Source organism: Coregonus lavaretus, assembly GCF_964263955.1.
Source record: "Coregonus lavaretus genome assembly, chromosome: 12".
NCBI lineage: Eukaryota > Metazoa > Chordata > Actinopteri > Salmoniformes > Salmonidae > Coregonus > Coregonus lavaretus.
The window spans coordinates 25,969,313-25,995,918 of record NC_139999.1 but is presented as its reverse complement, the minus strand read 5'-3'; the positions used below and the strand labels follow the sequence as shown (position 1 = coordinate 25,995,918).

General features: G+C 46.8%; 1 protein-coding gene across 1 annotated transcript; it reads right to left on the bottom strand.

Moving 5' to 3' along the window:
• Nucleotides 1–671: 671 nt before the first annotated feature.
• On the bottom strand, nt 672–26,606 carry LOC311138502 (alkaline phosphatase-like). The gene is given in 13 exon segments (XM_084173209.1): nt 672–1,736; nt 1,896–2,015; nt 2,148–2,339; nt 2,518–2,652; nt 2,794–2,863; nt 3,050–3,190; nt 3,401–3,508; nt 3,510–3,577; nt 4,361–4,535; nt 4,876–4,991; nt 5,987–6,106; nt 7,027–7,155; nt 26,179–26,606. Coding segments are annotated over 12 exon segments (1,581 nt in total). The 5' UTR covers nt 7,097–7,155; nt 26,179–26,606; the 3' UTR covers nt 672–1,470.

The following is a 26,606-nucleotide window of genomic DNA, read 5'->3' as shown; positions in this document are numbered from 1 at the left end:
CAGCATAGCTAATAGAACTAATGCGTTAGTAAACCCAATACAATCATGCAGTAATGTTAGTGTACAGTCAGTAAGCAGTTACACCGGCTGGCCCTGGTGGCAATAAATTAGTAATAACAAAAGCTTACCTTTAGTTGGAAGAGTTCCAGTGTTGTGTTGGAAAGTCATAGCCACCGGGCTAACATGATGGGGGACCATTATTGATACACACGAGAAACTGTTGAGTGTGAAAAGCCCAGCAGCATTGCAGTTCTTGACATAAACCTAGCACCTACTACCATACCCCGTTCAAAAGCACTTAAATATTTTGTCTTGCCCATTCACCCTCTGAATGGCACACATGCACAATCCATGTCTCAATTTTCTCAAGGCTTAAAAATCCTTATTTAACCTGTCTCCTCCCCTTCATCTACACTGACTGAAGTGGATTTAACAAGTTACATCAATATGGGATCATATATTTCACTTGGATTCACCTGGTCAGTCTATGTCATAGAAAGAGCAGGTGTCCTTAATATTTTAATGCTTATTGATAGTGCAACCAAAATCAGTTCCTGGCAAACTGACACATTATCTACCATTTACAGTACACACACCAAGAATGTAAACAAAACATTTTAAGAAAAACCAACAGGATTTCCTTTATTGGGTAAGAGATTGGCTAGCTTATTTTGTATGAAATTCTGACAGGTGGTGACTTTTCATTCAGTGCTTTCGGGAAGTATGTACAAAGGACATGGAATACATACCATTGAAATTTTAAAAAGAACCATACATTCAAAATAGCCTCTACTTTGCTCATTGTAATGTTTCCACGATTGTTTAGGGAATCTGATGAGAGCTTATAAAGTAGATTCTGTTTACTGTTTGCTCTCTGTTTAGGTCGGAGGAGTGGCTGAAATAATATATTCATATTCAAATCTAGGGGAACGTTACATTAGGTTTATAATTTACAAAAGGAACTGGCTTCTTTGAAAAGTTGACTGATTCATAGTCATGCAATTGACAGACAACAAATATATAGGTGGGCAGCAACATTGATTTGTCATTAATACTGGGAGATAATTTTTTCCCATACAATGATTGATATAAATTCAGAGATATACCCTTCTCTTAAACCCACTGATATGACAGAATTCTTCACATAGTTTTGGTGTTACCTGAATGATGATCAAAACCAAAGTAGAATAATACAACCTATCCTATATGATACAGTAGAAAGAAAGTCATATCCTCCTATTTTCCCTAACACTAAAATCAAATTGAACGTGAACAACACTCAAAACACGAACTTTAAATGCCCTTGCAGTGGTCCCAAAGTCATTAAACTGTACAGAAAGATTAAAAAAAAAAATAATAATAGAAAAAAATAGAAAAAATGAAATCTGCATTACAACGGGAAAAAATACGTTGGAGTATTACATGTACACGGAGAGGCGGGGTAGGGGTAGTGCAGGAGGGGGTGAAAGGTCAGCAGAGGAGGCGGGTGAGTGTGAGAAGAGCTGTCAGGCTGGGCAGAGCAGCGCTGAGACTAGAGGCTCCACTGGATGACATGCAGTGGTCTCTATTCTGGCCGATGCAGGCAGCATAGGCCATGACATGGGGAATGTAGTTCTGCTCGTGGACACCGTGCAGCAGGTGAGCCATGGGGCCCTTAGCAAACACAGCCACATCCTCTCCTCCATGAGTCTCCATACTCAGCGGCACTGCAGACTGGGCCTGGTAGTTATTTTCCTCTGGATAGAGGGAGGGAAGGGAAAGGGTGGAGGTAGAGAAAGGGAAGGAGAAAGAGATCAGATGGATGATTTTGTGGCATGCCAAAGACCAAGTGGTGTTCTCTAAGACAGAGGACTGTCAAAATGGCAATACTGCATTGATGATAAGATTTCAGTTACCGTAGTCAAGGGTGGAGACATTCTCTCTCAGACCGTTGACTACTTTGAACCCTGGTCCGTTCCCATATAAGATGGCGGTGAAGGGCTTCTGGTCCACATCACTCAACATGGGATTCAGTCCTGTGGATAGAGAGGAAAATAATCAACCATCTCCATCACAAACAATTAATCACAACATCCACAACATCCAAATGACTGATGACTGAGTGTAGCCACATACAATACATGGTTGCAAAATCATCCATTTCTCACCAAATATTGTGTTCCCCCTTGGCGTGTAGCCTCCGAAGTTGAACATGTGAGAGTGGTCAGCAGTGACGACAGTCATTGTGTCATATATGCTGGTCATGAGGCCGGCGTGGCCAATGGCCCGGTCCATCTCCACTGCCTCATGCAGGGCCTGCTTGGCTTTACCGTCATGATGTCCGTGGTCAATGCACCCCCCTGCCAACGCACAGCCTGGTTAACCTCTCTCTCTCACGCAGATGAGAAAATCTAGCATCAGCATTGGCAAAGTAGCCTCAGCTGTGCAAACTTTACATTCAACATGATATACATTATTAATTAACCTTATGCAACAGATACAGTATTTACTGGTGCCAGAGTGTAAAACAACACTCACCCTCCACCAGCAGGTAGAATCCCCTGGGGTTTTTCCTCAGGATCTTGATGGCCACCTCCACCATCTCTGTCAGGGAAGGATCTCTCTCATTGTTTCTCTCCAGGTCGTAGGGAAGATCTCCCGGCTCAAACAGACCTGTGTTAACACGGGAAGCTGGGTTTATTATATTGAGAAATAGGTAGAGAAGATGATCAACAGTGGTTAACATGAAAACAAAAGATGAAACAGGCCGATCGTGAAATCAGTATAGAGCAACAATTTTTAAAAATAACTCACCCAAAATGTAATCCACACTATTAGGATTTAGCGATAAAAGTTCCTTCTTGTTCCATACATAGTGGGCTTTCTGTTCATTTAAAAAATAAAACAATATATAATATGGCATTGATCTAACCCTGTGACAACCTAAAATTATTCAAATGTTCTTGATACGAAAAATTGAGAAAGGTGGAGGACAGAGAAGAACAAGGAAGAAACAGCAGGACATGGTAGAAGAGGAGAGAGAAGGACTAAGACAGACTAAACAGCTGACCTTGTTTTTCATTCTGTTATTCCACTCCTCCACCAAGTTCCTTCCATCGATGCGGGTACCAAAGTGTTTCTTCTCTCCAGGATACTCCACATCTGACTGATTTTTGGGGAACATGTACTTCCTCCCTCCTCCCATAATCACCTAGACACCCACCATAGAGATAAAACGTTTGATTTATCTATATGGACATCCACAGTAGGGTTGAATATTTTGCCGTTATTATTATCTGTGAGCCTTTACATTACAGGTGCAAGTTGCTCAATATTACTGTCTGAAATAATGCTCTGTTTTTAGCATGATTACTGGATATTTTCTGTAATATCAGGATCCATGTTATATGCTGTGACTCACATCGATGTTGGGAATGTTCTCAAAAAGCTGCCTGGCGATATCCTTGCAGCCCGCCTGTACTGCCTCAGCAGGCATTTCTCCATCGGAGTACCATTCCCTGTCCACACAGGTGGGCGTAGGCCGCACTGGGGGTGGCATGGTTCACACGCGTTGTTGTAACTATTCCCACTGACTTGCCTGGGTAACAAACACACAAACAGTTTTTGAACCTGCTGCTTGGATTCTGTACAATAGTCTGCCAGATCTGAAGACAACCAATTGCTCCAAAGAATCTGCTAATTCTAGTTGAACTTGAACAGAGTGTCAGTTCATTTTTCAGTCATTTGAGAAATGACAATTTCTCTATTTTTTGTTTGTTGATTACCTATCATGGTTATAGTACTTACTATGTTAGACAGAGAATTGTGGTTATACAAATATCTCCACTGAGGATGAGTGGGTCAGAAACGGAGGCAGGTAGCTTAGTGGTTAAGAGCGTTGTGCCAGTAACCGAAAGGTCTCTGGTTCTAATCCCCGAGCCGACTAGGTGAAATATATGTCGATGTGCCCTTGAGCAAGGCACTTAACCCTAATTGCTCCTGTAAGTCGCTCTGGATAAGAGCGTCTGCTAAATGACTAAAATGTAAATGTTAAAGACTGTTCCTGCTGTGAGTTATCTATTTCTGTGTGTTACAGTATGTGGTCTGGTCGCTAAGGAATGACTGGATCTCTGACCTCTACTCCAGAAGTCTTGTTTTCATTCCTGCCATGTCTCTAAGTCGTTGGGGCATGCTAGGGAGTCTCTGCCTTTGAGAAAATACATATGTAGCTATAAACTCCCCATTAGCATGCATGCATGACTACGTTTACAATGTTATCATGGTGTGTCTCTATTGCTTATCTCAGGATGGCCAAATAATCCTTAGTAGATCTGGTGTAGAGAGGTACTGTGAATAAACATGGGTTATAATGAGACAGTACCTGCTTCCTTGGCCCATCTGAGGATGGAGGTGACCTCGTTGCCCTGTGTGGTGTTGCACTGGGAGCGGACGGCAGCTGCACTCACACCCACCGTGCCCTCGTTGGCCTTCACCCCACAGAGGAATGCTGTGGCCGTACCTGCGCTGTCTGCGACCTGGGCATTGGTGTTATATGTCTGCAGAGACAGGACAGTAATGTGTGGATTATGTAGAAATGTAGTAGGAGACATTGTTGTGCCTGCCGTGTTGGTGTTCTAAATTCTTACACAATCATTGACACAGACTACCACATGACCAGTCATGTGTGGAATGTGCTGCTGCCTTAACTGTAAAGACAGTTCTATGATGTGTAGCTTCTTGCAAAGTATGTAACATAATAACACATTATTATCGTATGACATAGACAGTATGTGACCTGGTATATTGGTGTTGCTCTTGGTGAACCATTCATTACTTCCAGATCAATAATGCATGCTATTCTATAGGTCTTCTATAGGACAACAGACCAGGTCAGACCTTGGAAAGCGCAACAAAGGGGAAATTGTCCATCTCCAGCTGGGTCTCTTCCCCACTCTGTCTGCTCAGCTGCCCCTTCAGTATTCGTGCTGCCGTCACTGTGGGAATGCCCATTCCTACACAACAAAAGCAAAGCAGTGCTCGGTCTGTTACGGTGTGAATCTATTTAAAGGATAGAGTGCCTTTCCATCTCATGCATTAACACCCTTTGGTTTTCTCTCTGGTTAACATTGTGGTCCTCTGTAGCTCAGCTGGTAGAGCACGGCGCTTGTAACGCTAAGGTAGTGGGTTCGATCCCCGGGACCACCCATACACAAAAAAAAAAATTAAATGTATGCACGCATGACTGTAAGTCGCTTTGGATAAAAGCGTCTGCTAAATGGCATACTATATTGCTCTGTGGTCACTTTTCACAGCAGCTGCTCTACCCATTCAACAGACAACTCTACATTTGGTGTTAAAGAACCCTGTCAAAAGAGCTTTTACTTGAGATCTGCCTTTTCACAAGTCAACAAAATGTATATTTTTAGAGGTGACTATCTATTTTCCCTTCGTTTTTTTATGGGTGTCAAAATGGATGCTTTTGTAGAGGATGTGAACTGACGTGCACTTTCACTTTATCCAGCATGACTGTTTTAAGCATGGTTGTCATACATGATAAAGAAAGGTACATTGTATACTGCTGCATATAAAACATAGACAGTTAAGGTCCTTTGGGGGGGACAGTTTAATGGGTCACTACATAACATAACACAAAGCAGAAGCCATGTTATCCATTGGCACTGGCAGCATATATTTGTAATGCTCGATGGCTCCCATATTCAACATTCGATTTAGAAAGCCTGAAACATGCTATTTACTTCCGACTGGATTACATAAATCCACCAGAATGTTTAGATGGAAACGGCTGTGGATTGATGAGGAGAATATACTTATCATCAAAATACTTGTTTCCTAAAACCACTAGGAAAAATTATCTGGAACTGTATAAAAATACTAAATATGTATGCTGCACATAAGCTCTTTGATTGCATAGAGTTAAGACTTCACTTCATCATACAGTATGGCACATACTCATGGAATGAAAAAGGCTCCTGTGATCATGGCTTACCATCACCAAGGAAGAGGATGAGGTTCTTTGCAGTGTTTTGGTTGAGCTTCTGAAGTGTGAGGGCATTCTTCAAAGTATGCTGGGCCCATGTGTTCCAGAACAAGGGATCTTTCTCTTGGTCTGCAACACGGAGGTAGACTTTTAGTTTTAAATGAGGAGAGAAAGAGGCCAGCAGAAGTGATCTGTAACACCTGCGAAAGTACTGGGACAAGTGGGACGGAATATGCCCCAAATAAATGGAATACATGTTGAGGTTCCTCCAGGGAACCATTTTTTGAGGGACATGACATGTTCTGTAGGGTCTGCCACTGCCAACCATATAACCTCTGACATCTCCAGCATGTAAGCTTCTTATTTCTGAAATCACATGTTGCCTACTATACACCAGCACATACATTAAATGATGTTACGATAAGAAGGAACCTAATCTTCTTATTGTATAGGGAGAAATATTACACATCTGGAATCCATTTTGTGAACCTCTCCTGATCTGTACATAATCTATCAGGAGCTAAATGATTCTGGTCATTTTGTAGAGAGAACAGAGAAAATGGTGGTTCACTAGCATCGTCCTGTAAATGCAGTGTGAATTATGTTCAGTGGGGTCAATAGACTGACAATTATAACTCTAACAAGCCGTGTTATTCTAAACAGGATGCATAAACAACAGATAAGTGTCACTTCCTTAAAAAGAGCAGTTGAAGACTTCTGCACATGTCACATCTCCAATAAATCAAAGCCCAATTTTGTTTCTTCACCTTCTCCCTGAAGTGTGCCCTCATTCACTCCTCCTCAAGGATTTTAGGAGTATTGGATTGGTGTACGCATGTGCTAAAGGATCTTTCCACCACATTTCCTAAACTTGTCCCTTTCCTTTTATATCTATGAACGGGAGTGAACAAGTGCACACTTCAGGGAGAAGGGGAGAAAAACAGATTTGTGTTAGTAAGTGTCCCCTCTCAGCTCTTCCTGATGGATTTCAGTCAAACAGCTGGATGCTGTTAAGAGACATTACATTTATTGACAGGTGTGTGTATTACCAGGAAACTGTGGCTTCCCCAGGCCTCCACAGGCTAGGCAGGAGCAGATGAGCAGGATTGTCACCTTCATGATGCTTTCTCTCTATCGCTGTACTGTTATCACATACCACGTCCCAAACTAGAGGGAGTCTGTAAAATAAGGAGAAATCAGTGTTGATGAAAGTTGATGAGTTTGCGTTAAAGTGCAGCAAAGAATGGGGAAAGTAGGTAGGTTTCAACTTAGACATTCACAGTGAATATAAGTAATGGTATTGTGGTAGTGTAGTCCCAACCCGGCCACATGGGCCCTGAGCAGCCAGCCTTAATCTATTATTACACCCCCCCCCCCTGTCCTTCCCCTGTCCCTCCTCTGTGCTGTGGTCAAGGTCACTTTAATGGGATTGTGAAGCCATAGCACAGAGAGATTTAACAGCCATAACAAGAGGTTTCAAATGTATTGTTACATTTGCTCTAAATAACCATTATGTGCTTAAAAGAAAATTGTATTTCACAAATTCTTGAAACTGTGTGCGAATGAGCCCTGTTAGCCTCGCTACTGTTAAAACAGACAATGCAAGTCCTACAGCATTAGTATAAAATCTGAGTTTAGGTCTAAGTGGAATTATGTTTTTCGAAATGTTTACAAATTAATACAACATTTCAAGCTGAAAGGTCTTGAGTCAATAAGTATTCAACCCCATTGTTTTGGTAAGCCTAAATAAGTTCAGGAGTAAACATTTGCTTAAGTCACATAAGTTGCATGGACTCACTCTGTGTGCAATAATATTGTTTAACATGATTTTTAACCTCATCTCTGTACCCCACAAATACAATTATCTGTAAGGTCCCTCAGTCGAGCGGTGAAATTCAAACACAGATTCAACCACAAAGACCAGCAAGGTTTTTCAATGCCTTGCAAAGAAGGGCACCTATTGGTAGAATGGTAAAAATACAAATAAAACAGACATTGAATATCCGTTTGAGCATGGTGAAGTTATTAATTGCACTTTGGATGGTGTATCAATACACCCAGTCACTACAAAGATACAGGCGTACTTCCTAACTCAGTTGCCAGAGAGGAAGGAAACCGCTCAGGGATTTCACCATGGTGACTTTCAAAGAGTTGGAGTTTAATGGCTGTGATAAGAGAAAACTGAGGATGGATCAACAACATTGTAGTTACTCCACAATACTAACCTAATTGACAGAGTGAAAAGAAGATATGATTTTTAGGCCATATTGCCCAGCCCTAGTTGAGTTCATTAAGTTACTCGGTTGGTCTCTAAAAAGGTTTTGCCGTGCCACAAACGCAGGACTATCCTCTGAGTAAAGCTTAGAAGTGGTTGGGCCCACCAATCGGCAGCACACTAGACAGCCTGCAGGTGAAGTAGCAGAGCAGTGCCAGGATGACCACCAGGAGAATGCCAGAGAAAAGGAGGGTCACCACAATCGAGAGTCCATCTCGGCCCATGGTGTCAAGGAGCTCAGGGCTCAGTGACACAGGCTCCTCCATTCTGGGATAACATTGACCTCAGACACATTCCCCCAAACAGATTACCTTGGCCGATCCAAAATGTAATGGGAGAAGAAGGAATCAATCCAGTTCAATCAATGTTGTGTTCCAACTGGTCGGTTTGATCCTTTACTTTCAAGAACTCTGGGTTTTGGCTTAATTCTAGGGATGCTGTACACTGTGTACTGGATATCTATGGTGATATTTTTAATGTCTCAATGTCTCTAGCACTGGCATTATTTTCCCCTCGGAAAATAATGGTCAGAGGGGTGGTGGTACAGGAATCCTCATCTCTCCCAAGTGGACATTCTCAATTTTTCCCCTAACCCATCTGTCTATCTCCTCATTTGAATTCCATGCTGTCACAGTCACTAGCCCATTTAAGCTTAATATCCTTGTCATCTATCGCCCTCCAGGTTCCCTTGGAGAGTTCATCAATGAGCTTGACGCCTTGATAAGTTCCTTCCCTGAGGATGGCTCACCCCTCACAGTTTTGGGGGATTTCAACCTCCCTATGTCCACATTTGACTCATTTCTCTCTGCCTCCTTCTTTCCACTCCTCTCCTCTTTTGACCTCACCCTCTCACCGTCCCCCCCTACTCACAAGGCAGGCAATACGCTTGACCTCATCTTCACTAGATGCTGCTCCTCTACTAATCTCACTGCAACTCCCCTCCATGTCTCCGACCACTACTTTGTTTCCTTTTCTCTCTCACTCTCCTCCCACACTACTCACTCTGCCCCTACACAGATGGTAATGCGCCGCCGCAACCTTCGCTCTCTCTCTCCCACTACTCTCTCCTCTTCCATCCTATCATCTCTTCCCTCTGCTCAATCCTTCTCCCTCCAATCTCCTGATTCTGCCTCCTCAACCCTCCTCTCCTCCCTTTCTGCATCCTTTGACTCTCTGTGTCCCCTATCCTCCCGGCCGGCTCGGTCCTCCCCTCCAGCTCCGTGGCTTGATGACTCATTGCGAGCTCACAGAACAGAGCTCCGGGCAGCGGAGCGGAAATGGAAGAAAACTAAACTCCCTGCCGACCTGGCATCTTTTCACTCCCTCCTCTCTACATTTTCTTCATCTGTTTCTGCTGCTAAGGCCACCTTCTACCACTCTAAATTCCAAGCATCTGCTTCTAACCCTAGGAAGCTCTTTGCCACATTTTCCTCCCTCCTGAATCCCCCCCCCCCCCCCCCTCCTCCTCTCTCTCTGTGGATGACTTCGTCAACCACTTTGAAAAGAAGGTTGACGACATCCGATCCTCGTTTGTTAAGTCTAATGACACTGCTGGTCCTGCTCACACTGCCCTACCCTATGCTTTGACTTCTTTCTCCCCTCTCTCTCCAGATAAAATCCTGCGACTTGTGACTGCAGGCCGCCCAACAACCTGCCCGCTTGACCCCATCCCCTCCTCCCTTCTCCAGACCATCTCCGGTGACCTTCTCCCCTACCTCACCTCGCTGATCAACTCATCCTTGACCGCTGGCCATGTCCCTTCCGTCTTCAAGAGAGCGAGAGTTGCTCCCCTTCTCAAAAAACCAACACTCGACCCCACTGATGTCAACAACTACAGACCAGTATCCCTTCTTTCTTTTCTTTCCAAAACTATTGAGCGTGCCGTCTTTAGCCAACTCTCTTGCTATCTCTCTCAGAATGACCTTCTTGATCCAAACCAATCAGGTTTCAGGACTGGTCATTCAACTGAGACTGCTCTTCTCTGTGTCACGGAGACTCTCCGCACTGCTAAAGCTAACTCTCTCTCCTCTGCTCTTGTCCTTCTAGACCTGTCTGCTGCCTTTGATACTGTGAACCATCAGATCCTCCTCTCCACCCTCTCCGAGCTGGGCATCTCCGGCGCGGCTCACTCCTGGATTGCGTCCTACCTGACCGGTCGCTCCTACCAAGTGGCAAGGCGGGAAGCTGTCTCCGCACCACGTGCTCTCACCACTGGTGTCCCCCAGGGCTCGGTTCTAGGCCCTCTCCTTTTCTCCCTATACACCAAGTCACTTGGCTCTGTCATATCCTCACATGGCCTTTCCTATCATTGCTACGCTGACGATACACAACTAATCTTCTCCTTTCCCCCTTCTGATAACCAGGTGGCGAATCGCATCTCTGCATGTCTGGCAGACATATCAGTATGGATGACGGATCACCACCTCAAGCTGAACCCTGGCAAGACGGAGCTGCTCTTCCTCCCGGGGAAGGACTGCCCGTTCCATGATCTCGCCATCACGGTTGACAACTCCGCTGTGTCCTCCTCCCAGAGTGCGAAGAGCCTAGGCGTGACCCTGGACAACACCCTGTCGTTCTCCGCCAACATCAAGGCGGTGACCCGCTCCTGCAGGTTCATGCTCTACAACATTCGGAGAGTGCGACCCTGCCTTACACAGGAAGCGGCGCAGGTCCTGGTCCAGGCACTTGTCATCTCCCGTCTGGACTACTGCAACTCGCTGTTGGCTGGCCTCCCTGCCTGTGCCATTAAACCCCTACAACTCATCCAGAATGCCGCAGCCCGTCTGGTGTTCAACCTTCCCAAGTTCTCTCACGTCACCCCCCTCCTCCGCACACTCCACTGGCTTCCAGTTGAAGCTCGCATCCGCTACAAGACCATGGTGCTTGCCTATGGAGCAGTGAGGGGAACGGCACCTCTGTACCTTCAGGCTCTGATCAGTCCCTACACCCAAACGAGGGCATTGCGTTCATCCACCTCTGGCCTGCTGGCTCCCCTTCCTCTGCGGAAGCATAGCTCCCGCTCAGCCCAGTCAAAACTGTTCGCTGCTCTGGCACCCCAATGGTGGAACAAGCTCCCTCACGACGCCAGGACAGCGGAGTCACTCACCACCTTCCGGAGACATTTGAAACCCCACCTCTTTAAGGAATACCTGGGATAGGATAAAGTATTTCTTCTAACCCCCCCCCCCCCCCCCCCCCAAATTGTAAAGTGGTTATCCCACTGGCTATAGGGTGAACGCACCAATTTGTGAGTCGCTCTGGCTAAGAGCGTCTGCTAAATGACGTTAATGTGCCCTTGAGCAAGGCACTTAACCCTAATTGCTCCTGTAAGTCGCTCTGGATAAGAGCGTCTGCTAAATGACTAAAATGTAAATGTAAATGTAAACTAACATTGCCTTGTTGAGGTGATAAGATTGAATGCTTGTAGCGCTTATAAAGGCTCCATGAATAGCTACATAAGACCATACAAAGAGTTATTACTTCTGTCATTAGATAAGGCACATACAGGAGACATTTGAAGTGCTCAATTGTAGATGAGATGATATCGTCCTCTCCCACAGCATAGCCTGCTCATTCCACTCCATTAGTGCCAACTCAAAGACAAATCAACTTGAAAGATAATCCATGTGCTTTACGCCATGTCTAGAGCGCATTGACTGTCTGACTTTGGCCATTGGTTATATATAGCCTCGCTACTGTTATTTTACTGTTGCTCTTTAATTATTTGTACATTTAATTTTTTACCTCTTTTTTTAAAAAATTTTTTAGATCAGCATTAATATTGCAGATAGATTGTAACTTCCATCAATGTAATTGTCTGCATCACTTCCAATCCCCCATATGTTTGTTTTTTCTCGCAAATACAGTTGAAGTCGGAAGTTTACATACACCTTAGCCAAATACATTTAAACTAAATTTTTCACAATTCCTGACATTTAATCCTATAAAAAATTCCCTGTCTTAGGTCAGTTAGGATGACCACTTTATTTTAAGAATGTGAAGTGTCCGAATAACAGTAGAGAGAATGATTTATTTCAGCTTTTATTTATTTCATCAAATTCCCAGTGGGTCAGATGTTTACATACACTCAATTAAAACTAAATTTTTCCTGTGTACTGGTGATCCTACAGTTGACAGAACAGCGCCGGAGAAGATGGCTGCCGTTTTACAGCCCTCTAACCATTTGTACTATTATGTGTGTTTTTCCGCGTTATTTGTAATTTATTTTGTACATAATGTTTCTGCCATCGTCTCTTATAACCAAAAAGAGCTTCTGGATATCAGGACAGCTGTCACGGTTTCGGCCGAGGCTGCCTCTCTTCCTTGCTCGGGCAGGCTTCGGCGTTCGTCGTCTCCGGAATACTAGCTGCCACCGTTGCATGTTTCTATGTTTGTTTGCTTTTGTCTGATTGTTGTTACACCTGTTATCGTTTAGTGTAATTAGTGTCCTATAAGTTCTCGTTGTGTTTGTCTAGTGTTGTGTGTGATTGTTTTCCCTGTCGTGCGTTTTGCTGGACGTAATACTGTTTGCTCGGTTGAGCCATTCTCCATTGTGTTGGAGTGTTTTGTCGCACCGGTGTAGTGCACCCGTTTTGTTTTTCGCCTGCGTGCGGAGTTTCGCCTTCGGGCTAGTTTGTGCGTTTCTCTTGTGGATCTTTCACTAAAGTCTTTGGACTGTACTTCTGCGTCCTGCGCCTGATTCCACCACCACACCCACCTACAGCATCACTGACAGAATCACACACCTGCTCGAATGGAATCAGCAGGAGCCGCAGCAGCACAGGCGACGCTGGAGGACAGGGTCCGCGAGCAGAATGACCAGATCCTGCGGATGGGGTCCGCCCTGCAGGAGGTGATCACCACCATCCGAGGCTGGGAGACCCGAGGGACACCTCCACCGCCATCTTCCCTGCCCTCACCATCGGCAAGTCAGCCCATTCCCGCTCCGGAACCCAGAGGAGTTCGACTCTCGCTCCCGAGGGCCTACGATGGGACCGCTGCCGGGTGTCAGGGATTCCTTCTCCAGGTGGAGCTTTACCTGGCCACCGTGCACCCGGCGCCCTCGGGACACGAGAGCGTGTCCGCCCTGATCTCCTGCCTTTCCGGCAAGGCGTTGGAATGGGCCAACGCAGAGTGGAGGAGAATAGACGCTACCCCCATTACGTACGACGAGTTCTCCCGCCGCTTCAGGGCGGTGTTTGACCATCCCCCGGAGGGGAAAGCGGCGGGGGAGCGTCTGTTCTGCCTCCGGCAGGGGAAGAGGAGTGCCCAGGAGTTCGCCTTGGAATTCCGTACTCTAGCGGCGGATGCAGGGTGGAATGAGCGGGCCCTCATCGATCACTACCGATGTAGTCTACGTGAGGACGTCCGTAGGGAGCTGGCCTGTAGGGACATCAGCCTCTCGTTCGACCAGTTGGTCGACATGTCCATCAGGCTGGATACCCTGCTAGCTACCCGCGGACGTCCCGAGGGGGGTCCGTCCATTTCACCCTCCAGCGCCTCCGAGCCGTGCCCCATGGAGCTCGGGGGCGCTGGCGCTAGAGAGAGGAGGGGTCGGATTACGAGGGGGTCCATCTCCTGCACCAACTGTGGTCGGGGAGGACACACCGCGGCTAGGTGCTGGGGATGGCCTCCTAGGGTAGAAGACGACAGGTCCCGCACTGGGGAGTCCTTCCAGGTGAGTAGGCGCCCCACTCACCCAGAGCTCTCTGTTGCACACTTCTGTATACCTGTGCGTTTTCCACAGGTAGCACCTCATTCCCAGCATAAGGCGCTGGTAGATTCAGGCGCGGCTGGGAATTTTGTTGATAAGAAATTTTGTTTAGCCTTAGGGATTCCCCTTCTCCCTGTTGACGTCCCCTTCCCCGTTCATGCCCTAGATAGCCGTCCGTTGGGTGCGGGCTTGATCAGGGAGGTCACGGCGCCACTTAGGATGTGTGCGCAGGGGGGTCATCAGGAGATGATCCAGCTATTTCTGATCGACTCGCCTGCGTATCCGGTGGTGCTGGGCATGCCCTGGTTGAGTACCCATAACCCATCTATTTCGTGGCAGGAGAGGGCTCTGATGGAGTGGTCTGCCCAGTGTGTGGGTCGATGTTTAGGCGTTTCCGTAGGGGCTACCTCGGTGGAGAGTCCAAACCAGGTGCCCGCATTGCACGTTCCCCCTGAGTATGGGGATTTGGCTATTGTGTTCAGTAAGTCGAGGGCGACGCAGTTGCCTCCCCATAGGCAGGGAGATTGTGCGATAGACCTCCAGGCAGGAGCTGCGCTCCCACGGAGCCATGTGTATCCTCTGTCTCAGGAGGAGAAGAGAGCTATGTAGACTTACATAGACGAATCTCTGAGACAAGGATACATACGGCCCTCCACTTCCCCTGCGTCCTCGAGTTTCTTTTTTGTGAAGAAAAAGGATGGTGGGTTACGCCCGTGCATTGATTACCGTGGTCTCAATCAGATCACGGTGAAGTACAGTTATCCACTCCCGCTGATTGCGACCATGACGGAGTCATTGCACGGGGCGCGTTTCTTCACTAAATTAGATCTCAGGAGCGCGTACAACTTGGTGCGCATTAGGGGGGGCGATGAATGGAAGACAGCCTTTAGTACCACCTCGGGCCATTACGAGTATCTTGTCATGCCATACGGGTTGATGAACGCTCCTTCAGTTTTCCAATCATTCGTGGATGAGATCTTCAGGGACATGCAGGGGCAGGGGGTGGTCGTGTACATAGATGACATTCTCGTGTACTCGCCTACCCGAGTCGAGCATGTGGCCCTGGTGCGCCGAGTGTTGCGGAGGCTGTTGGAGCACGACCTGTATGTCAAGGCAGAGAAGTGTCTGTTTTTCCAGGAGTCGGTCTCCTTTTTGGGTTATCAGTTGTCTGCGTCAGGGGTGAAGATGGAGGTAGACCGGGTGTCAGCCGTGCGTAATTGGCAAACGCCAACCACTGTGAAGGAGGTGCAGCAGTTTTGGGGGTTTGCGAATTACTACCGGAGGTTTATCCGGGGTTTTGGACAGGTGGCAGCTCCCATAACGTCCCTTTTGAAGGGAGGTCCGGTGCGTCTGCAGTGGTCAGCCGAGGCGGACAGGGCGTTTGGGAGGCTGAAGGACCTGTTTACCTCGGCCCCGGTGCTGGCGCATCCGGATCCCTCTTTACCATTTCAGGTAGAGGTGGACGCGTCAGAGGCCGGTATAGGAGCCGTGCTTTCGCAACGGTCCGGCGCGCCACCTAAACTCCGCCCCTGTGCTTTTTATTCCAAGAAGCTCAGTCCGGCGGAGCGAAACTATGACGTAGGGGACAGGGAGCTGTTAGCCGTGGTACAGGCCCTAAAGGTGTGGAGGCATTGGCTTGAGGGGGCTCAACACCCTTTCCTCATTTTGACGGACCACCGTAACCTGGAGTACATCCGGGCAGCGACGAGGCTGAACCCTCGCCAGGCGAGGTGGAATATGTTTTTGACCCGGTTCACATTTAACATCACGTACATCCCTGGGTCACAGAACGGTAAGGCAGACGCACTGTCTCGGCGGTATGACACGGAGGAGAGGTCCGTGGAGCCCACTCCCATACTGCCGGAGTCTTGTCTGGTGGCACCGGTAGTGTGGGAGGTCGATGCTGAACTCGAGCGGGCGTTACGCACCGACCCTAGTCCACCTCAATGCCCGGAGGGTCGGAAGTACGTTCCGCTCGAGGTTCGGGATCGATTGATCTATTGGGCTCACACGTCACCCTCCTCTGGACACCCTGGTATCGGCCGGACAGTGCACTGTCTTAGTGCCAAGTACTGGTGGCCCACGTTGGCGAGGGATGTGAGGGTTTATGTTTCCTCCTGCTCGGTGTGCGCCCAGTGTAAGGCGCCTAGACATCTGCCTAGGGGTAAGTTACTACCCCTGCCCGTTCCACAACGACCATGGTCTCACCTCTCGGTGGATTTCCTCACTGACCTTCCTCCTTCACAGGGGAATACCACTATACTGGTCGTTGTGGACCGGTTTTCTAAGGCCTGTCGTTTGCTCCCTATGCCGGGCCTTCCTACTGCCCTGCAAACGGCCGAAGCACTATTCACCCATGTGTTCCGGCACTACGGGGCACCCGAGGATATTGTGTCTTATCGAGGTCCCCAATTTACCTCCAGAGTCTGGAGAGCTTTTATGGAGCGGTTGGGGGTCTCGGTGAGCCTCACCTCGGGTTACCACCCGGAGAGTAATGGGCAGGTGGAACGTGTGAACCAGGATGTGGGTAGGTTTCTTAGAACATACTGCCAGGACCGGCCGGAGGAGTGGGCAAGGTACGTTCCCTGGGCCGAAATGGCCCAGAATTCCCTACGCCATTCCTCCACTAACCTAACCCCTTTCCAATGTGTGTTAGGTTACCAGCCGGTTCTGGCACCTTGGCAGCAGAGCCAGATCGAGGCTCCTGCGGTGGATGAGTGGGTGCGGCGCTCGGAGGAGACATGGAACGCTGCTCACGTCCACCTGCAGCGGGCCCTCCGTCGTCATAAGGCGAGCGCCGATCTCCACCGCAGTGAGGGACCGGTGTACGCACCTGGTGATCGAGTCTGGCTCTCTACCAGAAACCTGCCCCTCCGCCTGCCCTGTCGGAAACTGGGTCGGCGGTTTGTAGGGCCATTTAAAGTCCTGAGAAGATTGAACGAGGTGTGTTACAAATTACAACTACCTGTTGAGTATAAAAGTATTAACCCCTCGTTCCATGTGTCTCTTCTCAGGCCGGTGGTAGCTGGCCCACTCCAAGAAAGTGAGATCAGGGAGACTCCTCCGCCCCCATTGGACATCGAGGGGGCACCGGCGTACTCCGTGCGGTCCATCTTGGATTCGAGACGTCGGATGGGGGGTCTCCAATATCTAGTGGAGTGGGAGGGGTACGGCCCGGAGGAACGGTGCTGGGTGCCGAGGAGAGACATTTTGGACCCGTCTCTCCTGACGGAATTCCATCGTGGGCACCCGACGCACCCTGCTCCGCGTCCTCCTGGTCGTCCCCGAGGCCGGAGTCGGCGCACGTCTGGAGCCGCGCGTCAAGGGGGGGGTACTGTCACGGTTTCGGCCGAGGCTGCCTCTCTTCCTTGCTCGGGCAGGCTTCGGCGTTCGTCGTCTCCGGAATACTAGCTGCCACCGTTGCATGTTTCTATGTTCGTTTGCTTTTGTCTGATTGTTGTTACACCTGTTATCGTTTAGTGTAATTAGTGTCCTATAAGTTCTCGTTGTGTTTGTCTAGTGTTGTGTGTGATTGTTTTCCCTGTCGTGTGTTTTGCTGGACGTAATACTGTTTGCTCGGTTGAGCCATTCTCCATTGTGTTGGAGTGTTTTGTCGCACCGGTGTAGTGCGCCCGTTTTGTTTTTCGCCTGCGTGCGGAGTTTCGCCTTCGGGCTAGTTTGTGCGTTTCTCTTGTGGATCTTTCACTAAAGTCTTTGGACTGTACTTCTGCGTCCTGCGCCTGATTCCACCACCACACCCACCTACAGCATCACTGACAACAGCGATTACTCACCTCGTATTGGACGAAGATTTTTTCTTCAACGAAGCGGCCACGAAGGATATCATACAGACACCCGACAAGGCCCAAATCCCCGTCATTCGCGTGAGGAAGAGACAGAGATATTGTGGACGTAGATCGGGGTGCCTTGTAAGGATCCGACGGCGAGCGAGTAAACTGCCTCTTCCATCAATCCTATTAGACAATCTTCAATCATTGGATAACAAATTGGATGACCTAAGATTACGGTTATCCTACCAACGGGACATTAAAAACTGTAATATCCTATGTTTCACCGAGTCGTGGCTGAACGATGACATGGATAACATACAGCTGGCGGGCTATACGCTACATCGGCAGGATAGAACGGCTGACTCCGGTAAGACAAGGGGTGGCGGTCTGTGTATATTTGTAAACAACAGCTGGTGCACAAAATCAAATACTAAGGAAGTCTCGAGGTTTTGCTCGCCTGAGGTAGAGTATCTTATGATAAGCTGTAGACCACACTATTTACCAAGAGAGTTTTCATCTATATTTTTCATAGCTGTCTATTTACCACCACAAACCAATGCTGGCATTAAGATTGCACTGAATGAGTTGTACAAGGCCATAAATCAACAGGAAAACGCTCATCCAGATGCAGCGCTCCTAGTGGCCGGGGACTTTAATGCAGGGAAACTTAAATGTTAAATGTGCAACCAGAGGAAAAAAAACTCTAGACCACCTTTACTCCACACATAGAGACGCATACAAAGCTCTCCCTCGCCCTCCATTTGGCAAATCTGACCATAACTCTATCCTCCTGATTCCTGCTTATAAGCAAAAACTAAAGCAGGAAGCACCAGTGACTCGGTTAATAAAAAAGTGGTCAGATGATGCAGATGCTAAGCTACAGGACTGTTTTGCTAGCACAGACTGGAACATGTTCCGGGATTCTTCAGACAGCATTGAGGAGTACACCACATCAGTCACTGGCTTCATCAATAAGTGCATCGATGATGTCGTCCCCACAGTGACCGTACGTACATACCCCAACCAGAAGCCATGGATTACAGGAAACATCCGCACTGAGCTAAAGGGTAGAGCTGCTGCTTTCAAGGAACGGGACTCTAACCCGGACGCTTATAAGAAATCCCGCTATGCCCTCCGACGAACCATCAAACAGGCAAAGAGTCAATACAGGACTAAGATTGAATCGTACTACACTGGCTCTGACGCTCGTCGGATGTGGCAGGGCTTGAAAACTATTACAGACTACAAAGGGAAGCACAGCCGCGAGATGCCCAGTGACACAAGCCTAACAGACGAGCTAAACCACTTCTATGCTCGCTTCGAGGCAAGCAACACTGAAGCATGCATGAGAGCACCAGCTGTTCCGGATGACTATGTGATCACGCTCTCCGTAGCCGATGTGAGTAAGACTTTTAAGCAGGTCAACATTCACAAGGCCGCAGGGCCAGACAGATTACCAGGACGTGTACTCCGAGCATGTGCTGACCAACTGGCAAGTGTTCACTGACAATTTCAACATGTCCCTGACTGAGTCTGTAATACCAACATGTTTCAAGTAGACCACCATAGTCCCCATGCCCAAGGACTCTAAGATAACCTGCCTAAATGACTACCGACCCGTAGCACTGACGTCTGTAGCCATGAAGTGCTTTGAAAGGCTGGTCATGGCTCACATCAACAGCATTATCCCAGAAACCCTAGACCCACTCCAATTTGCATACCGCCCCAACAGATCCACAGATGATGCAATCTCTATTGCACTCCACACTGCCCTTTCCCAACTGGACAAGAGGAACACCTACGTGAGAATGCTATTCATTGACTACAGCTCAGCACCATAGTGCCCTCTAAGCTCATCACTAAGCTAAGGATCCTGGGACTAAACACATCCCTCTGCAACTGGATCCTGGACTTCCTGACGGGCCGCCCCCAGGTGGAAAGGGTAGGTAACAACACATCTGCCACACTGATCCTCAACACGGGGGCCCCTCAGGGGTGTGTGCTCAGTCCCCTCCTATACTCTCTGTTCACCCATGACTGCATGGCCAGGCACGGCTCCAACACCATCATTAAGTTTGCCGACGACACAACAGTGGTAGGCCTGATCACCGACAACGATGAGACAGCCTATAGGGAGGAGGTCAGAGACCTGGCCGTGTGGTGCCAGGACAACAACCTCTCCCTCAACGTGACCAAGACAAAGGAGATGATTGTGGACTACAGGAAAAAAAAGAGGACTGAGCACGCCCCCATTCTCATCGACGGGGCTGTAGTGGAACAGGTTGAGAGCTTCAAGTTCCTTGGTGTCCACATCACCAACGAACTATCATGGTCCAAACACACCAAGACAGTCGTGAAGAGGGCACGACAAAGCCTATTCCCCCTCAGGAGACTGAAAAGATTTGGCATGGGTCCTCAGATCCTCAAAAAATTCTACAGCTGCACCATCGAGAGCATCCTGACTGGTTGCATCACCACCTGGTATGGCAACTGCTTGGCCTCCGACCGCAAGGCACTACAGAGGGTAGTGCGTACGGCCCAGTACATCACTCGGGCCAAGCTTCCTGCCATCCTGGACCTCTATACCAGGCGGTGTCAGAGGAAGGCCCTCAAAATTGTCAAAGACTCCAGCCACCCTAGTCATAGACTGTTCTCTCTGCTACCGCACGGCAAGCGGTACCGGAGTGCCAAGTCTAGGTCCAAAAGACTTCTCAACAGCTTCTAACCCCAAGCCATAAGACTCCTGAACAGCTAATCATGGCTACCCGGACTATTGCACTGCCCCCCCACCCCATCCTTTTTACGCTGCTGCTACTCTGTCAATTATTTATGCATAGTCACTTTAACTCTACCCACATGTACATATTACTTCAACTATCTCAACTAGCCGGTGCCCCCGCACATTGACTCTGCACCGGTACCCCCCTGTATATATAGCCTCCCTACTGTTATTTTATTTTACTTCTGCTCTTTTTTTCTCAACACTTTTTTGTTGTTGTTTTATTTTTACTTTTTTTGTTAAAAATAAATGCACTGTTGGTTAAGGGCTGTAAGTAAGCATTTCACTGTAATGTCTGCACCTGTTGTATTCGGCGCATGTGACCAATAAAATTTGATTTGATTTGATTTGAATTAGTATTTGGTAGCATTGCCTTTAAATTGTTTAACTTGGGTCAAACGTTTCGGGTAGCCTTCCACAAGCTTCCCACAATAAATTGGGTGAATTTTGGCCCATTCCTCCTGACAGAGCTGGTGTAACTGAGTCAGGTTTGTAGGCCTCCTTGCTCGCACACGCTTTTTCAGTTATGCCCACCAATTTTCTATAGGATTGAGGTCAGGGCTTTGTGATGGCCACTTCAATACCTTGACTTTGTTGTCCTTAAGCCATTTTGCCACAACTTTGGAAGTATGCTTGGGGTCATTGTCCATTTGGAAGAACCATTTGCGACCAAGCTTTAACTTCCTGACTGATGTCTTGAGATGTTGCTTCAATATATCCACATAATTGTCCTTCCTCATGATGCCATCTATTTTGTGAAGTGCACCAGTCCCTCCTGCAGCAAAGCACCACCACAGCATGATGCTGCCACCCCCGTGCTTCACAGTTGGGATGGTGTTCTTCGGCTTGCAAGCCTTCCACTTTTTCCTCCAAACATAACGATGGTCATTATGGCCAAACAGTTCTATTTTTGTTTCATCAGACCAGAGGACATTTCTCCAAAAAGTACGAACTTTGTCCCTATGTGCAGTTGCAAACCGTAGTCTGGCTTTTTTATGGCGGTTTTGGAGCAATGGCTTCTTCCTTGCTGAGCGGCCTTTCAGGTTATGTCGATATAGGACTCGTTTTACTGTGGATATAGATACTTTTGTACCTGTTTCCTCCAGCATCTCCACAAGGTCCTTTGCTGTTGTTCTGGGATTGATTTGCACTTTCCGCACCAAAGTACGTTAATCTCTAAGAGAGAGAACGCATCTCCTTCCTGAGCGGTATGATGGCTGTGTGGTCCCATGGTGTTTATACTTGCGTACTATTGTTTGTACAGATGAACGTGGTACCTTCAGGCATTTGGAAATTGCTCCCAAGGATGAACCAGACTTGTGGAGGTCTACACATTTTCTTCTGAGGTCTTGGCTGATTTCTTTTGATTTTCCCATGTTGTCAAGCAAAGAGGCACTGAGTTTGAAGGTAGGCCTTGAAATACATCCACAGGTAGGCCTCCAATTGACTCAAATGATGTCAATTAGCCTATCAGAAGCTTCTAAAGCCATGACATAATTTTCTGGAATTTTCCAAGCTGTTTAAAGGCACAGTCAACTTAGTGTATGTAAACTTCTGACCCACTGGAATTGTGATACAGTGAATTATAAGTGAAATAATCTGTCTGTAAACAATTGTTGGAAAAATGACTTGTGTCATGAACAAAATAGATGTCCTAACCGACTTGCCAAAACTATAGTTTGTTAACAAGAAATTTGTGGAGTGGTTGAAAAACAAGTTTTAATGACTCCAACCTAAGTGTATGTAAACGTCTGACTTCAACTGTGTGTATATATATATATATATGAGTGAGGGGGAAAAGTATTTGATCCCCTGCTGATTTTGTACGTTTGCCCACTGACAAAGAAATGATCAGTCTTTAATTTTAATGGTAGGTTTATTTGAACAGTGAGAGACAGAATAACAACAAAAAAATCCAAAAAAACGCATGTCAAAAATTTTATAAATTCATTTGCATTTTAATGAGGGAAATAAGTATTTGACCCCTCTGCAAAACATTACTTAGTACTTGGTGGCAAAACCCTTGTTGGCAATCACAGAGGTCAGACGTTTCTTGTAGTTGGCCACCAGGTTTTCACACATCTCAGGAGGGATTTTGTCCCACTCCTCTTTGCAGATCTTCTTCAAGTCATTAAGGTTTCGAGTTAGCTCAGAAAGTGTTTGGCATCATTACATACAGCCGGGAAAAAATATTGGATATCAGAGCGACGGTAACTCACCAGCATTACGACCAGGAATACGACTTTCCCGAAGCAGATCCTTTGTTTAATAATATGCCATTTAGCAGACGCATTTTTACGTATGTGTGGTCCCGGGGATCGAAACCCACTACCCTGGCATTACAAGCGCCATGCTCTACCAATTGAGCTACAGAGGACCACAGGGAAACTGAACTGATTCCAGAGGCTGACCCAAAACATTGCCGGCGGAGGAGAGGCACTCGGAGCAGCCTGCTGGTTCGACTTAGGAGGCGCGCACACCACCTACCGCTTCCAAGTATACTACTCGCAAATGTTCAGTCTCTGGTTAACAAGCTCGACGAACTACGGGCAAGGATTTCTTTCCAGAGAGACATCAAGGCCTGTAACATCCTCTGTTTCACGGAAACATGATTCTCTTGGGATATTCTGTCGAAATCGGTCCAGCCCGATGGGTTCTCAGTTCATCGCGCAGACAGGAATAAATATCTCTCAGGGAAGCAGAAGGGCGGAGGTGTGTGTTTCATGATTAACGACTCATGGTTTAATTGTAGTAACAATCAGGAACTCGAGTCCTTCTGTTCACCCGACCTAGAATATCTCACAATCAAATGCCGACCATATTATCTCCCAAGAGAATTTTCTTCGGTTATAGTCATGGCCGTTTATATATCCCCACTCAAGCCGATACCACGACGGCCCTCAAAGAACTTCACTGGACCTTATGCAAACTGGAAACCACATATCCTGAGGCTACATTTATTGTAGCCAGGGATTTTAACAAAGCAAATTTGAGGACTAGGCTGCCGAAGTTCTATCAACATATCGACTGTTGTACTCGCACTGCCAAAATCCTCGACCATTGCAATTCAAACTTCCGGGATGGTTATGAGGTCCTCCCCCGCCCTCCTTTCGGCAAATCTGACCACGACTCCATTTTGCTTCTTCCTTCCTATAGGCAGAAACTCAAACAGGAAGTACCCGTGCTAAGGACTATTCAACGCAGGTCTGACCAATCGGAATCCACACTTCAAGATTGTTTTGATCACGCGGACTGGGATGTGTTCCGGGTAGCTTCCGAAAATAATTTAGACGTATACACTGAAACGGTGACTGAGTTTATCAAGAAGTGTATAGGTGATGTTGTGCCCACTGTGACTATTAAAATCTACCCTAACCAGAAACCGTGGATAGATGGCAGCATTCGCGCAAATCTGAAAGCGCGAACCACCGCATTCAACCATAGCAAGGTGACTGGGAATATGGCAGAATACAAACAGCGTAGCTACTCACTACGCAAGGCAATTAAACTGGCAAAACATCAGTATAGAGACAAAGTGCAGTCGCAATTCAACGGCTCAGACACGAGATGTATGTGGCAGGGTCTACAGACAATCACGGACTACAAAAGGAAAACCAGCCACGTCGCCGACACCGACGTCTCGCTTCCAGACAATCTTGTCGATGAAAACAGCTGGATGAAATTCGCTCAGTGCGGATGTTGCCTGTAATCCATGGTTTCTGGTTGGGGTATGTATGTACGGTCACTGTGGGGACGACGTCATCAATGCACTTATTGATGAAGCCAGTGACTGATGTGGTGTACTCCTCAATACCATCGTAAGAATCCCGGAACATTTTCTAGTCTGTGCTAGCATCTTCGTCATCTGACCACTTCCTTATTAACCGAGTCACTGGTGCTTCCTGCTTTAGTTTTTGCTTATAAGCAGGAATCAGGAGGATAGAATTATGGTCAGATTTGCCAAATGGCGGTCAAGGGAGAGTCTCTTTTACCAACAAAAAGCATGTACACGCATAAAAGAGACACTTACCTTCAAGCAGATAATTTTAGTTTTATTCTAGGACTTCTAGGAGTAATAGCTACTTCTTTGTAGAACCGGCGTCTTCACCATATGTTAGCTCCAGAGTCTTCACCTGAACGAACGTCGCAGGCAAAATCACAGGCTGGGGCATTGCTTACTAGCGTACGTGCTTCACCCAAAAAAATCTTTAGCAGGGGATTTCATTCATTATAATTGTTTTGCTATCTACAAGGGTTGCAAATTTCACTTGCAAAATGGCCTTTAAGCATTACGAAACTTCTATTCGATCAAATAAACCTCACGTAGCAAATAATCCATTCATTTTTTGTTGACCAAAATCAACACCATCTCCATACAGAGAGTTGTGCCTCTCTCTTTCTCTTCCTCTCTGGTTGTATCAATAGTTTCTGCATTTGGCTTCCATGTTTTAAAAGCATTCAAAAATGAGGTGGGTAGGTACGCGGTGACATCGCCTTCAAAATGATTTGGCAATTATAATTTGTTGCAATAAAAAAAGTTGGATAAAAGAAAAATCCACCCCTGTCGCACGAATAAAAACGTTGTCGATCTTTAAAAAAAGGGTCCTATATCTGCCGTTTCCATTACATGTCGCAAATACTTTTTTTGGTGACATTGCTTTTGTCTAATAAACCTGGGTCAATGGAAACCATCACTAGGCAGGTTTCCATTGACCAAGGTATATTCGACAAAAGCATTGTCACAAAAAAGTGAAAGTGCAGCTTTTGAGATTGGACAGTGAAAATTCTATGTGTTGTTCTTGACCCCCGGTTCACACTAGCTATTTTGGCACAGTTTTTCTTGGGCTAGCCTCGAAAAGTCGGTGCTAACCCTGCTCCGGAGCAGTGCCAGCTAGCCCTGGGCTGAGGTTGGTGCTAGCTCACTTTAGAATGAGCAAGTGTGAACACTCGCTTAGCCCCGGGCTAAGGCAGTGTGAACGCGCCTCTTTGAGTTCCAACATATAGCTATCTATAGTAGCCTAGGTTTGTCCTCAACCACTTATCATGACTGGTTGCTGCCTGGCTGGTGCAGGCGGTGAGCTGTTTGTGTTGTTGAGTTGCTGAGAAACCAGGTTGCTGTCCCGGTTTTAGAACTCAGATTCGGCTGAAAATATGTTAACATTGTCAGATGCTACAAAAAGGTAACACATCGTTGGTTCTTAATGGTCAGAAATGAGCATGTGAGAGTGATAAATTATACATTTAATAACTGTTGCACCTACAAATTTAGTAAATCAGATTTTTTTATTTATCAAATGGTCCCTTTATGGACGCTATAGTCTCGTTTTAATCCGACGTCTAGAATTTGAGCTAGGTAGGTGCAGAAAATACTCTGAAAATTAAATAGCTAAAGATCCTGTTTTCCGGTATGTGGTTCTCTGTAATGGCCGGACGGCTCATGACAAGAGGCGGGGAGTGTGTTGTGTACCTCCAATCAAGTTTATTTGTGAATCGAGATTGGTGTCATATTGGCTAAAATACTGTATGATGGTAAGGAGATTTTAATTTAACACTGAGCTTCAACCAATGCCATTAATAAACCATTTAAATTGCCTAATATTACAAAGAGTCAATTAATGCAAACAGTTAAAGGAATATACTTACTGTGGGTTCTTAAGCTTCTGTAGCAAAAACACTTCTGTCCGTTGATAAAGCACGTTTACGTTTTCATGTGTCTGTTCCTGACACTCTTGACAATCCTTTTATAAGTATATGCACCAGCTCTGTCTGGGAGGTCGGTATCCCACCACAATGGCGAGAAACCTCCCTATAAGTAATTGCTCTGCATGTTAAGAGTGTAAAGAAATACCCAGTCAACAATACAAGTTCCTTAATCCTTAAATTCCTTAATCCATGAGAAAATTGTGTATGCATTATATAAACATATTGTAATGACCCAGCTGGGACATAAAGTAAAAGAGAGACGGGCACAAGGTGTACAGGCAGAACATCGGTTTATTCCTGAATGGGCTATTGTTCAGGCCACAGCCCACGCCGCTAAACCTCGAACATACACAAATATAACATGTCAA